This window comes from Bos grunniens, chromosome 2 (assembly GCF_055505025.1).
Source record: "Bos grunniens cultivar Pamir isolate PY7600 chromosome 2, Bosgru_T2T1.0, whole genome shotgun sequence".
Classification (NCBI taxonomy): Eukaryota; Metazoa; Chordata; class Mammalia; order Artiodactyla; family Bovidae; genus Bos; species Bos grunniens.
This window is the reverse complement of record NC_141166.1, coordinates 111,270,845-111,286,090: the sequence shown is the minus strand read 5'-3', so window position 1 is coordinate 111,286,090 and position 15,246 is coordinate 111,270,845. Positions and strand designations below refer to the sequence as shown.

At 40.9% G+C, this 15,246-nt stretch overlaps 1 protein-coding gene across 3 annotated transcripts in view; it reads right to left on the bottom strand.

The window, feature by feature from the left end:
• The window catches only part of GAD1 (glutamate decarboxylase 1), a 39,006-nt gene that overhangs the window by 12,684 nt on the left and 11,076 nt on the right, over nucleotides 1-15,246 (bottom strand). For all 3 annotated transcript variants that reach the window (XM_086357208.1, XM_086357216.1, XM_086357221.1), the window contains 7 exons: nucleotides 14,866-15,024; nucleotides 13,288-13,530; nucleotides 10,137-10,227; nucleotides 3,279-3,391; nucleotides 1,813-1,928; nucleotides 1,649-1,728; nucleotides 1,370-1,424 (listed from right to left, as the gene is read on the bottom strand). In XM_086357208.1, coding sequence (XP_086213334.1) covers nucleotides 1,370-1,424; nucleotides 1,649-1,728; nucleotides 1,813-1,928; nucleotides 3,279-3,391; nucleotides 10,137-10,227; nucleotides 13,288-13,530; nucleotides 14,866-15,024 — 857 coding nt within the window. The remainder of the gene's footprint in view (nucleotides 1-1,369; nucleotides 1,425-1,648; nucleotides 1,729-1,812; nucleotides 1,929-3,278; nucleotides 3,392-10,136; nucleotides 10,228-13,287; nucleotides 13,531-14,865; nucleotides 15,025-15,246) is intronic.

Below are 15,246 nucleotides of genomic sequence, written 5' to 3'. Positions count from 1 at the left end.
AGGCCCTGCTGAGGATGCTGGGAACACAGCAGTGAGCACAAAAGACAAAGACTTCTGTCTTCGTGGAGTCTGCACTTTAATGGTGAGTGACTGACAATTAACAAATTTAAATAAGAAAAATAAATAGTATGTTTAAGAGTGACAAGTTCTATGGCAAACAATAAAGCAAGAAAAAGTCACAATAAATGTCTGGAGTGATGGCGGGTATCTGAATGCCATCTGGACAATACTACATTTTAGAACCTGTGCTGTTCTAAGTGTATTGATGTAATAATAGTATGGAAGCATTGTTTGGTTATTGAAAACAGATCTATGCACTATTTCCTTAAGGATAGATACAGTAAAATTTTGGTGTGAACAAGAAATAAATGAGAAAGCAGAGTAATAGAGCTCAGACAGGCTTGGGAAAGTCTGTGAATCCTAGGAGATCCTCCTCTCCCTTTGCTCAGTCCTCGCGACATTTCTATTTCCTCTGCTGCTGCTGCTGCTGCTGCTGCTAAGTCACTTCAGTCGTGTCCGACTCTGTGTGACCCCATAGATGGCAGCCCACCAGGCTCCCCCATCCCTGGGATTCTCCAGGCAAGAACACTGGAGTGGATTGCCATTTCCTTCTCCAGTGCATGAAAGTGAAAAGTGAAAGTGAAGTCGCTCAGTCGTGTCCGACTCTTCGCGACCCCATGGACTGGAGCCTGCCAGGCTCCTCCATCCATGGGATTTTCCAGACAAGAGTACTGGAGTGGGGTGCCATCACCTTCTCCGAATGCCTCTGCTGAGACCCAGGCAAACAACCACAGTTAGAGAAAGAGGTACAAGAATGTAACCAAAACAACTAAGAGTTGGTAAATGGCCTGACAGCTGCCTGGCAGTGCCTAGTGATATATCTGTTCTGTGTGATTTTTCTGTTTAATAGAACTTATTGAGGCTGAATTCACCAATTATCATGGGCCATCTGCCAGAGCATGGAAGCAATTTGCTAAATAGAATCCTAACCTTAAATAATATTTGTTAAAATGAGATTACACCTAACAAATAGCATGTAAAAAAACCTCAATTAGGCTGTATCTTTGTGAGACTTGGATAATGGATTTATTGAAGTACATCAAACTAATCATTTTGCACAATGAATATAGAACCAGTGGATTAATGACTGAATTTCTCATTTTTCAAAATTAAAAAATTGATACTTTGTAGACACAGCTTTAAAGCCAAGTCATCACACAGGCTAAAAATAAGCAAACATCTGAGAAAAGAATTTTAGAAACACAATAAAATTATCTCATATCATCAAAGACTTTTATTGTCAGAGGCAGAAAGATTATTTTTAAAAATCTGTATTCACCAGTATTTAGATACATCATAGAGTACATACCTTTTGCTTGGCTTCAAGAATTTTTGTCTCTAAATCAGCTGGAATTATCTTCCCCCTGTAATTATAATAAAAGGAGAGAAATTAAAATGAAGAATCAATGAGATTGCACATGGAAAAAAACTTCAGCAGCAGCAAAAAGTAATTTAATCGGATATTTTCAACAGACCATTAGCAGCTTGGCACACTGTACTGAGTCAGTTCTTAAGCACAATAAAACAAATTTAACAGATGAGCACATTTAATACATCAAGAAGCTAATATTCACTCTCCCCTGCCTACCTTTCATTGCACTTTATCAAAATCACATTGTCGGTTCCAAAGCCAAGTGCAGCCCCAGCTTTCTTTATGGAATAGTGACTCTGCAACAAACAGAAGCCGGACATTAGATGTTAGAGAGTTCCTTGGAAAACACCACAGTCCATGAGCAAGTGCACCCAACTCACGTGTTCTGAGGTGAAGAGGACAAGCTTGGGCACAGCCGCCATACCCTTGGTCTTAACTTCCGGGAAGTACTTGAAGCGAGCAGCCATGATGCTGTACATGTTGGATATGGCTCCCCCTATCGTCAAGAAGACACAGTAGGAGCTGTTGGGACGCCCTCGTTACTGTTTTTAACAACAAAGGCTGATGTGGTATCTTAAGAGACAAGGGAAGTCAGAAAGGGGAAGGAAAATATCCTGATAGGTTTTGCTGGCTTCCCTATTGCCAGAGCTTCCCTCTGGTCCCTTTGCCTGGAAATACAAATAATCACATTCATTAACAAAGCCATGAAGGCAATTTGGCTGCAGATGATTCATTTACTCTGGTGCCCGTCCCACCTGAAGCCTAGACAGCAATGTAAGAGATGGCAGCAGCAGCGGCTGCAGAGATAGTTGAGTTACAACCTTCCTGCTCCTACATTCTGCTCAGACTATTTACTGGACAAAGATGAATCTTTTCTCTGAGCCAGAAAGACAGAGAAAGAGAGAGTAACAGAGCCTATGGAAGCAGTGACACTGCCTGGGTACCGTCTTGAAAGAACAGCCCAACTGAGTTATTGAGTCATTTAGGAGAACTCCAAGTGTATTAAAATAAGACCAAACTCATATTTACTTAAGTCAAGATGCAAGGAGAACTGAGCTCATCAGGTATGTCTGGACAACAAACGATGAGCCATGTTTGCATTAGTTACCTATTATTAAATGGCAAATTCTGTGGATGAATTGCCTGGACAATTGCAATTTTTATTTCTCTTCTTTTCCTCATAGTGGCTCAGATGGTAGAGAATCTGCCTGCAATGCAGGAGACCCAGGTTCAGTTCCTGAGTCAGGAAGATTTCCCTGGAGAAGGGAATGGCAATCCACTCCAGTACTCTTGCCTGGAAAATTCCATGGACAGAGGAGCCTGGCAGGCTACAGTCCATGGGGTCGCAAACAGCCGGACACGACTGAGTGACTAAGCACAAGCACAGCATATACAATCACGCTGTCTCTGACACCGCTCCAAACTCCCTCCTACTTATAAAATTATCTGTCCTTGTTTTAAAGATTCTTATTGTATCTATACTGAACTACAGATTTAAAGTAAATATACTATTTTGGCCAAAATTGATCAAGCCACTGATAATCTTGATTCCCTAATCCCCAGCTTAATCAAACTGCTGTCATCAGACCAGAGTTGTTTAGCACGGTTTAGACACAGCCTTTGTCAGTTTGTACAGGTTTAGAACAGCCTTTGGTTGGTTAGAACACAAAGAATGTAGTGTTCTTGCTAGCCTTTGCTCTGACAAAGAAGGCAGAACTATTGAAAAATCATATTTTTCAGGTCATTGTTCTCCTACAAACTCACTTTGTGTTTAGTGTTCTCAAAGATCCTAAGGATCCATACTGCAAACCTTGAGGAGAGTCTGGAAAAGAGAACAGAAACCTACCAGGAGAAAATATCCCATCACCATCTTTACTTGACCATCCAACTATCTCTCTCATCTTCTTAAGTGTAATTTGCTCCATGAGGACAAACACTGGTGCAATTTCGTATGTAAACCTGGAAAGGTGGTGAAAAAAAAAATGAAAATAAAGAAGTCAAATCACTTATTTGGAGAACACAGATCACTGGTTTAGTTTTGTACTTGGGTTTGAAAAAAAGATGTTCAAAACCACTAAAACAATTCATTTCCTAGTAGGGTATTGAGTCACTAATCACAAAATATCAGAAACCAGCCTGGGTTACTGAGAGTGGTGGTGGAAATACCTGCTCTGTGATTCTTTAGCAACAAAATAGACTTTCATCTGAAAGGAATGTCTTAGGTGTGGTCCACCCAGAGAAATAGAAGGAAATAAAATGACTTTTCTGGGTTCCTTTCACTTCTAAGAGCATAGGATGATGGAAATGCTAATTGAAAAAATATTCTAAGTTCTGTATAAAATCTGTTTGCAACATTTTTTAAAAAGAGACTGCCAATTTCATACTTGTAGAATCTATAAAACCCAGAACCAAAGTTTATCTTTTAAGAACAATGTAAACATCCGAAAGCTAACCATGAAGCTAATTGGAAATATTGACCATATTTTAAAGATCTCAATATAATTATCTACATAGTTTTTTACTGATGATCCCTAAGGACAGTTAGGTTTCTATAACTCTCTGAAGTCAATACCTGTCAAGAATAATTACAAGTGATGATTTCTAATGACTAATTACCAAAACACCAAGAAGAATGTCAACTGGCACACAGCTGACTGAGGGCATCAGATATACTGGTAGGTTAGCTTTGACTTCTTATTTAAAGGTAGAAAGCCATGCTCTTCTCAAAGCAATTCAAACACAAGCACAGTGTAGTGAGTAGTCATTGAAACAAGATCATGGTACCAAGGCATAGGGCTTAAAAGAAATCAAAGAAGGTCAGTCTGTAGAAAATTAAGCCAGAAAAAAAAAAAGATATTTACTGTGAGGCTTTTTGTCTTTCTTCTTTTTGCTTGGCCTTCTTAAGCATTGGAGTTTGTGGGCTCAGCTCAGGCCATGCTCCCTGAAGAGAGATTCCTAGATTGACTCAGCCAAATGATAAGGGGATATTTTATCCCTGGTTAGGGTATTCAGGCTGAATGCCAATGCTGAGGACTAATGAGAATTTTTGCTAGCTTAATGATTTAGAAAAGCTGTTTGCAAGAATGAGATAGCAATGGTTGTACAAAGACACAGGTGAAGATGCTAAGTTTTAAACATGGAGAAAAATTAAACAATCCAATTAATCACATGGTGGTAAAAGAGGACAAAAAGATCCTGCAGGATTCTCAGGGTATATCTCTTGGAGGAAGAATTCTGTTTTCAAAAAGAATATGTCTGTTTTCCTTGGGAGGACCCTTGAAATTTAGGAGGAAGACCCTTGGAAATCATGTGTTCAGTTACCATCACCTCTGGAGGTCACAATCATGCTTTGGTTCTGCTCTGAGCCCCATCACCGTAGCAACCAACACTCCCTCATGTCTGATGGCCTGATAAAGGAAGAAGAAGAGAAGGATTCCTGATTTAGCCTGTGCTGCTGAGTGTACCAAGGGGCAAACTCATGATGTGGTTCTATCCATTCTTGAACAAATGCGTTATAAACAGTGCCACCAATTGTTGGCAAAAATGTATGCATGGTAAAGAGGTACTGGTGGCCAGCTGTGTGCTGGAGTCTCAGAGTACCAAATGAGAAGGCTCTCTAGGGTAAGGCAAGGAATCAGTGGAATCATATACCATAATATCAGAACCTTGTCAAGGACTGGATGAAAGCTGGACCAGAACCAAGTCAGTGCAGGAACCACAGGGGGAAGGGAGAAAGGATGGTGTGGAAGACCAGAGGGTTGGTCCACTTCATGATTTGAATCAATTTAGGCCCCAGATTTGCATGAACTAGTCTTACCAGGAATATGACCATTACTCTCAGGATCAGGAGGAAGAATCTAGAGAGTTCGATCATGAGACCATCTGATCTCATCAACCTCAGGTTCCTTATTTATGCCAGGTTCCTTTTTTATTCCAAAAGCTTTAGTTCTGTTCAATAACTAGCTAATGAATGAATGACTATTCTCTGCCAAGTGGCTTTTTATATACTGAGGAGACAAAGTTGTCACAAGACACCATTCCCAGTCTTGAGGAAGAAGTTTACTAGGATGAATCCAGCATCTTGGCCTTAGCTTCATCCTATTTGACAGCCCTTGCCTGGGTCTGAAGGACTAGTTTAACCCCACAGCTAACACCGAAACTTACTCTGATTCATGATCTTAGTCCTGACATCCCCTCCTGGAAGCTGGTAGCTTGCCCCATGGTTGTCGATCCTCAGCCAGGCCTGTCACATGGGCTGACATGGCGTCCCCATTCTTGACACTCCCTCTGAACTTGCTTTCTCATCCGGGCCATGTTTACAACTGGGAGTTTGCTTGCACCCAAAGCCTCAGAGAAGACTGTGAAGTTCAGCCTAGAGCAGTGGTTCTTAACTGAGATCATGGATACTCTTAGGACTTCCAGGAAAGCTACAGTCCCTCTCTCCAGGAAGGCAACGAGGATACACACATCACTGTGTATACACTTGGAAGAGACTCTGCTCTTGCAGCCAGGACTCCAGGTTTGGTAACCCTTTCCGTAAATGACAGATGAAAGTGGATAAAGTCAAGAGATCAAAGGTCAAATATGGATTCAGAAGAAGCTGGTTAGGTGCCAAAGTCATAGTACAGGATGATATTTCAGAATCAGGGGATAAGAAGCTAAACCTGCCAAAAGCTCTAGGTTGAAGCATAAGAACACAGGACACAGGATTCAAAGTAAGGATTTAAAAACAGTATGATTTTGACATTCAGGAGTGACACTAAAGGAGAGTTTCTATATTCTGAGTAGGGGAGTGAGTCAGCCTGTTTTAGTAGTTCAACTCACCTTCCCAGTGGGTTTAACTCTGAACCAAGGCAAACTGATTGTTAAGCTGATTTTCTCTGGTGGCAGAATCTGCCAGTTGCTAACCAATATAAAAATTTCCCTTACTTCATTCAATTTTATCTGGGGTTGCAATTCATTCAGATCAAAGACTATTTTCTATCTTCTCTAGGTGTGACCATGGGATTAAGTTCTGGCTAAAGAGATGCTATGAGAAATGTCATATGGAGCTTCTGAGAAGGTTCTTGGAAGGAAAGAGTGTGTTTCCCTTTTGCCCTTCCTCCCTCTTTTCTTTCTTTCCTTCCTTTGTCCTTCCTTCCTCTGCCTGCACTCCTTTATGAGATCTAGAGCATATAAGTGATGGCTAGAACTCCACTAGCTAGCTTGCACCATGAAGGTGAGGATACTGAAGATGAGAGCCACATGCCTCAGTATGGATCAGAAAGGCACAAGGACGCTGCATCTTGGTGACTGCTAAGACAGGAACTATTTTAATGAGAGGAAGAAATAATTTTCTATGTTGACTCACTAACTTGACACTCCTCTTAGATTTTATCCTCCTTTTGGATAGAGTGGTTACCTTAAAAGTGGTTACACACCTGAGGGGGAGCTTAGTGAGCTCCTCTGATGTTCAGAGATGATGAGAGACAGAAAGAAAAGAGCTGGAAGGTTGAAGGGAGGAGGGGTTGCAGATGTGGAACAGTGACCTGTGGGGTGGCTGCCTTTCCTGGGTGTGTGCATTGTAACTTGTATGCAATGGGCACTTAACCCTGGCATCCTGGTTAGTCTTCAGAACTACTCTGTAAGATGGATATAATTCTTCTTCATTTTTTTTTTCTGAAGAAGAAACTGAGGTTCAGAGAAATTCAGTGAGTTGTTCCAAGATCTCATGTTTAGGGTGTTTTCCAGCCTGAATTCCAAGTCCTTTACATCAGAGCTGCTTTTCTATGACAAACGAGGAACTACTCACTACAGGCTCCTTTGTAACAACCTGCCTACTAGTATAAAGTGACGGATAACCCGCACAGAAAATTCCATCTGTGTAATTTTTATGAAAATAAAGTGCTAGAGACTTGAAATCATAACCTCATAACAAAGGGCTGTGATAGATCTTGCCACTGGGATTATGTATTGTCATCAGGTCCTTGAAGGCAGGCTGTTGTTTACACCCGGGCACTGCTCTACCTGCACAGTTGTGACCAGTGGCCATGTTTTGGAAGAAAAGAGCTGTATATGCTGTGGCCAACTACACACTGGTGATGTTTTCTCTGAATCTTCACTGAGTCCTTTGCTTGGAAGAATATATCTCCAAGCTGAATGCACAGGAAGGTGTGAAAGCATAAACATGAATGTTCCTTCTGTTCTAACCATCAGGTGCCTTATACTTTGTCACCGGGATGGAAACATTGGATGGTTCTTTTAAAGAGACTATACTGAGGAATGTAGTTATTATTCTGTATTTCCAGTGCCACCCAAACTCAATGAATATTGCAGATCAAAAAATGAGTATATCCCTAATTAAATCCTACTCAGTCAGAAAAGACCTTTTTGCCATTCTTTCCTAAACTTATTTTGAACACTGTTCCCAGTTGGAGAAGGTACTGTCACAAGGGAGCCAATTTCTACACAAGCTCCTGACAGTGCTGCCACATTTCATGGTCTTCCAGGGGAACTGGCTTAGAACAATTTCTAGATAATAGTTATTACTTCTTCAGACAATGCCTTGTCTTGAGAACTGACAGAAACGATTTCACAATTGTAAATAACCTTTGCGATCGATCTGTTGGAATCGGATCATATTTTATAAATATCCACTGTTCAGTACAGCTGCAATTACTATGTGCCATTTAGTTGGACTGGCCTTGACCTCAGATGGCTGGGCAATATTTTAGCATTTCATGGCTGAGCTAAGGAAAGAGTAAGGGACTTTGATTTTATGAACACATACCAAAAAAAAAAAAAAAAAGAATTTGTGAGATCGCCTTGGTTAAAGGAAAGCCTTTTAGGAGAATATGTGGTCCTAAATGGTTCAACAGGGTGAATTTCTTTTATTTACCTTGAGATTGAGCTATATATATATATATTAGGAGATCACAGCCAAGAGGCCTACAGAACACACATTTAAAGACACTGAGAAAATTCGGTGCTTATATATAATTAAGGGTCCTTGGGCCTTAATGTGTATATACCTTTTACTCTATTTTTCTCATTTATTTTCTAAATACTTAAGTTTCTTTTAAAAAGCTAAACTTTCTAATTAAAATAATTCCTTACTGTGAGATGTTCAATTAAGCATTAGCATCTTTTTCAAGTTATAATTAATATATTATGATGTCTATGTTTGCTGATATGTTTTTTTATCTCACAAACCACAAAGATTATAAAGACTGGAAGAGGAGGTTTTGTTGAGGAGATCATACAGGTGATTGTATCTTTGACCCGAATTCCTCCCAGTTCTCCAGAGCCTCAGTGATCCAACACGGACAATCCATGAAGTTAAACTTGATTTACAAGCAGGGAGCAGGAAAACCATTTTGCTTTTCAATCAATTTAATCTTTTATGCCTTTTAGCACTAATGGCCTTGGTTATCACATTTGCTTTTTAAATTTTGTCATTGTTTTAAATGAATAAACAAAGAAGGAATCCTTAATTAATAGAAATTTTTCTGAATGTAGTTAAGTATTTTGAGTCACATCATTAAACAGCTTTGGAACACACACAAATCAATATAAGTTTAAAATGCCCTTTCAGGCTTTGTGGCTGGTAGTAGTTTATTTAAGAAAAATAGAATACCTAGAACTTTAATAACTTACATTCTATCTTGATGTCAAATGAAATTTATCTTTTTAAATAATACCACTCTTTAAGCTAAATTTAATTTTCAAGCCTACTTTACCACAAACTTAAAAAGTAGATAGTTATTTTCCAAATATTTCTAGTGACTAAAATCCATATAACTCTTATAAAGTCACTTAAAAATTGTTGCAATAACCATATTATTTCCCTCTGGATACTTTCATAGAATGTAGTACCATTGTCTGGATATACAGAGAGTGGTAAACATTATCATAAAGTTAAAGAAAAGACAGTACTCAGTAGGTTATGATGACTTTCCATCAACTAGTAGTCTGTCCTTGTCTTCAGAGAGGGCATGTGCATGTAAGAATAAACTGTAGGGTGATTACCAGAAGAGTACCCAAATATTACTTGCACACACACCCCTCATACCCACCAGGACTTTAGATCAGTTTCAAATAAATTTACAAGAACTTAGAAGCAAAGGCTTTGGAAGACTTTGGCTTTGCCTACTTAAATAAATATGAAAAAAATTTCACATTCAGAAAAACAATCAATTATTTTGAAAGGAACATATAATTCCTTTCAAAGCAATATATAATTCCTTTCAAAGGACTATCACTACATGAATTGTTTTAGAATTTCTGGTTCAGCATAGGCTGATCAAATTGGTTTGTGGCTTTACAGTCCCCTTTAATTTTGAAGAAAATATGACTTAAATGATAAGGAGCAATATCCTTGGGTGGGAAAATGGACCAAGATTGTACCCCAAAACATGACTTCTTTAAACATATCACTAAGAAATGCTAAGTCTTTTAACATGAAGTTTCACACTAAACTTTAAAAGTTAGAGTTATTACTTCTTATGACCATGTTCTTATTAAACTGCATTATTCAATTAAAATATAGTTTATCAACCATCCATCATTAATTCAGAACTGTGATAAACCTAAGATTTTAAGAGAAAAGACGACGAAGGCAAATGTCATAAAAATTTTTATAGAACCATTGGAATTGGACTTTTACCCCAACAAGCCATATTCAGACAACATGGTTGCTTACATGAAAATAATATGTGGGACTTACATATTGGTATTGGCAGTTGATGTCAGCCACTCGCCAGCTAAACCAATGATATCCAATCCTGTGGAGAGCTGGTTGAAAAATCGTGGATGACCTAAAGAGGTGAGTAACAGACAAGTATCAAGGCATACTCAGATTTTTCACTCTGTCTTCAATTCAAAAGTTCCACTCCACTATGCCACAGTGATGGGACCTCCATCCCAATGGCCTAATAGGGTTGCCCAAGAATACTGAAGGAAGGGGAGGTTGACCCACACTTTATCAACATTTAGCACTGAAGATGGCTCTCAAACTCATGTTTCTAAAGCATAATGCTTTTAAATTAAAAATCCAATGTCATAAAAAGAAAAATCTGTCCAGTATCTTATTTGTTGATTTCCAGATGAGCTCTGCTGCTGTGTTTTTAAAAAAAAAAAAAAAAAAACAAATCTGGATGTGGTGGTCAAATTTTTCTCCATAAATATTTCAATTTTTAATTTAACATCTCAAGCTTTTAATACCCAAGTCAAGGTATACTCATGGAGAAGAAGAGGCTGCAGGCCTCAGAGGGGGCCTGTGCCTGTGCAGAGCTGATGCCAGCTCTGTGGCTGGTGCCAAGGCATGCCATCACTCTCTGGGCCTCTGTGTCAGTCCAAAATGATGTCAGGCACTGGTGTATTTTGCCCACATATAGTTGGATGACTGTTAAACTACATATGTTGCTGAGGTGACCTGGCATCTGCTCTGTGAAACAGGGGCAGACACAGCCTCATTCATTCACTGACTTGTTGGTAGAATAATTTACATTATTATATAACTTAAAAGCCATTTTCAACCCACCACATGCTTTATCAGGCTTTGTTCTCGCCAACGGCAAATTCAGGATTATTGCCAAATTTTGGCCAATTTGGTGTTCATGGGAAAACTCAACCCCACACAGCAGGTTTGGCTGTCATGAAGGAGCCATTGCAATAGATTACCTAGGGGTGTCTGACAGAGAACTGGTGTTAGAAAGATGTGCTGACTGCTGTGTTTCCAGCAGAAATTGCTTGTGCTTCTGAAATAACTGTCAGAGAGCTAATGTTGGAATGTTCCTGATCTGAGTCCTTCTCTTTGAAAGTCTGCCCTTCCCTCCATGTGACGAGGACTCATTCAGAACATCTGGACTAGGACTTCTTATAGCAGAATATACCAATCTCTGCACTCCAAGAGTCCTTGAAAAATAATACTGATCTTTAGAGAAAATAAAAGAAGCATAAATAGTAAGCTTAGTGTAAGTTCAAGGCCAGATTCCAGACATTCATGTAAATTACTCTAAATAGCTTAAACTAGTTCATTTTGTTCTACTTATGTCAGTGCCAACAAAATCTGTATCTCCTACAACATAACTAATTTTGTTGAAGTCCATATAAATAAGTGTGTGTGTGTACATATGTATATATTTAATACTCACTTGAAAATAAATATTTCATTTTAATACAGGTTTGAATCATAAATAAATGCAATCACACCAGTTGACAATATATCCAAATCATGTTGCATAGCAAAGACAAAAGATGGACACAGACTAACAAATGCCTTCAGACAAAAGAGAAACAATATCCAGGAACAGATTAGCCATCAGACCAAGGCGAGATATAACTGAACTGACAAACACACTCTTCTTTAAAAATCAAACGCAGACTTTGTAATATAATTGAGTCTTGGCCATTTTGCAGTTATTCAAGGAAGCTACCCTTATAACCAGTGGTGTTGGCAGACTTCAAAAGCTGTTTGGGAATTCTTTGGCAAGCCTCGTTATTTCATTATAACCCTTGTTTTTAACATCCAGTAGTCTTACTCAGCTCTATTACCACACCCTCCCCAGTCATATCTTCAAATGACTAGGAAGAGTGAGCAAGATAATAAAGGGGAGAGAGAGAGAGAACAAGATGCTATCAGTCATGGCCCCGGGGACTTCCCTGTGGTGACAACTATGCCACGGACTGCCAATTCCTGTCCATCTGTTTGCCCAAGAGCTCAGGAAAGCCAGGATGCAGTGGGGAAAGACGGTAGGAAGAAGAAACCACTGCTTGATTCCTAGGCTTAGAAAGAGCCAGACAGAGATCCTCAAAGTCTTTGAACTTGAGGTACTTTGGCCAGGATTACCAAGTAGAGAGAGCTCCTATAACACAGAAAGGAGGAAAGAGGGTATCCTCCAGGGCTCCCCACTGGAGACAGCATTTGGTGCCTCAGAACCTCTAAACTCCACAGGATGGAACAGAATGAGAAGAGTGTCTAAGTGTGTGACCATGGGGCCTGGAAAATAGAAGGTGCGGTGAGTTGAACTGTGTCCCGTAAAAGACACGTTCAAGTGTTAACCCCTGATTCCTGTGACTCCATTTGGAAATAGGGTCTTTGTGGATGTAAACAAGTTAAGATGGGGCCACACTGGATTGGGGAAGCCCCTAATCCAAAGAAGACAGAAATCTGGACACACACATGGAAAATGTCATGTGAAGGTGAAAGCAAAGACTGAGTGATGCATCTACAAGACAAGGAATGCCAGGGAATTCCCACAACTGGATGCTGGAAGAGGTAAGGATGGATCCCACTCAAGAGTCTTCAGGGATAGCATGGCCCTGCAGACACCTGGATCTTGAACTTCTAGCCTTCAGAATGTGAACCTTCAGAACTGTGAGAAAACATAAATTTCTGTTGTCTTAAGTTACCCAGTTTGTAGCAGCCATAGGAAACTAGTATAGAAAGAAAAGGAAGTGGGCCCAATACTCCCCAGTTTCAGGGACAGGCAAGCGTAAGATTCATCAGAAATGAGGCAGGGATGAAAACAGAAGAGAGAAAAGAAGTGAGGGATGGACCATTCTGCTCTCTTTAGGTTGGGAAGAACCTAAAATCAACAATGAAACTCTATATAGAACTTGACACAGCACCATGTATCTGTATCCTTTAAGTCTATTTTTACAACAATAAATAATGATGGGCTTTTACAACAATAAATAATAATAAGGCCAGGGTTGGGCCTTCCCCCAACTGCTGGTGCCTCTGGAGGTTCTGTGGTCAGGGAGTACTTTGCTGCTTCCTTCACCAGGGTCTGTGTTTCTTCATCCTGACCACTGGCAAAGGTCTGCCGCAGGGCAAAGGTGCTTCTGCAGGTCCACTTGGCCCCCAACATTACCTGTGCGGACCCCATATTTCAGGGTGTCTCTGCAGTCAACCAGGATCTGCTCCAGGGACTCGGGGTGGTCAGAGAGTTCCAAGTTGAAGCCCTCCATGCCTTCCAGCAGCTGGTGGGGGTGGTGGAAGTCCAGCACTTTGGTGGAGCGATCGAACGTCTTCCGGACATAGTTGAGGAGTATGTCCACCACCTCCAACAGGAATTGCACAGTTTGCTCCTCCCCGTTCTTAGCCGGAAGCAGATCTGAGGGGGAAAAGTCAATGAGTGGTTATCACCTGACTCCTATCTGGATTCCCTCAGCTTAGAAATCCCTAATATCCATGGTATCTTTATATAGGCCTAATTTCCTTCCAGGATACATATGTGCATTATCTGTTGTACCATCTTTGCAGAAAAATGTACATAATCGCATACACAGAAGTGTTGCTTATACTCCCTGGGAGTTCACAGACTTTCTGACAGTTAATATGCTCATAAATAGAAAGCTTTGAGAAGCCATGAGCAGCCTACCACTGCTCAATACCACTGTTATTCATTTGGGCACCTGTCAGGCATGTGATGTACAGGGCTTCTGTCTTGCTGCCCTAGAACCAGGTATGTCTCTGTACATCTGGCTCAGACACTGGGCTTTTGGTTTGGTGTTATTATGATGTGCTTGATCTATTGCTGATGGAAGGTGAGGCTTCTGTGGGTAGAGGCTGAGGACTCCCTGAAGACGGTGGTTCTTTATGTCCTTGGACTGAAAACTAGAACTGGAAGATGAAGCTTAGGAGGGTGGGAGAGGGAACTCCTGCCTGTCTCTTGACCTTATCCTTTGCAGCTCGGCCTTTGGGATGCCAGGACATGATTCTGTGTTCCAACTTTTGTTAGGCAGAGTCAGACAGGCAAGGCAGCCACGGACAAAAGCTGAAGTTGTCAGTCACAGCTCAAGAACAGACTGGCTGTAATGATGTTCTTTGTCTGTTCTTCAGATTACCCCTCTCATATTTTGTTAGTCTTGTTTACTCTTCCTGTTTGGCCTCCACGGCTTGTGGGGAGCTCATGGAAGGGTGTGGTGATGGGTTTACCTTTGAGCTCATCGAGAAAGACTGGGAAAGCACCTGCTGAGACTGTTGTAGGGGCAGCAATAGTGACTGAAAGATCTTCAAAAGAAAAACGAGCTTTAGGACAGCAATTTGGTCATGAGGCCCAGTTACACAGCTCTCCACAGGGTGATTTTGTTGTTGTAGTGGCCACTACTCTTGGAGCATAAACGCTATTAAGAGAATCATTGGATTTTCTTATATGTAAGCTTGTTCTGGATTTTCAGATTCTATGAATCTACATTTGTCCCTGCAAGTATCTTTAGAGTTGATTGTTTTACTGATTATCCTCATCCAGCTTTCAAAGGATGGCGACCTGGACAGTATGGAAGGAGGGAGAATATTCTAATCAGATGTTGGGAAAGCAGTTTTATGATGCTTCAGAGGGAATAATAACTTCTTTTGGTAAGATCAGCAAAAGTTCAGGAGAAAGTAAAGAAACTCCAATAAGGAGCCTACTGGCTAGCGCTGGGGCTGGGGTGGGGGTGGGGAGTACCTCGGGCGAACAGGTTGGAGAAGTCTGTCTCTGTGCGGCGGAAGCGGCCATCCTTGTCACTGTTTTCACAGGAAAGCAGGTTCTTGGAGGACTGCCTCTCCTTGAAGGCGCTCACAAGCCTGCTCTTCTCTTCCAGGCTGTTGGTCCTCTGCAAGAAGCCTGTAGCACAAGAAGCTGGGTCAGAGGAAGGGCAGCGAACTCCCAGCCTCACAGGATTAGCTGCCGGCCCAGGTTGACTCTCCAAGCAGGATCCTCGCATCCCCTGAGAAGAAGCCACGTGTCTGTGTTTTCAATGTAAGGGCCCTGGCACTGCTCGCCTTCAGGCGGGGAGGGGGCAGTGTCAAGTGTCATCAGTGGTACAGACCCAGTCATGCAAGAGAG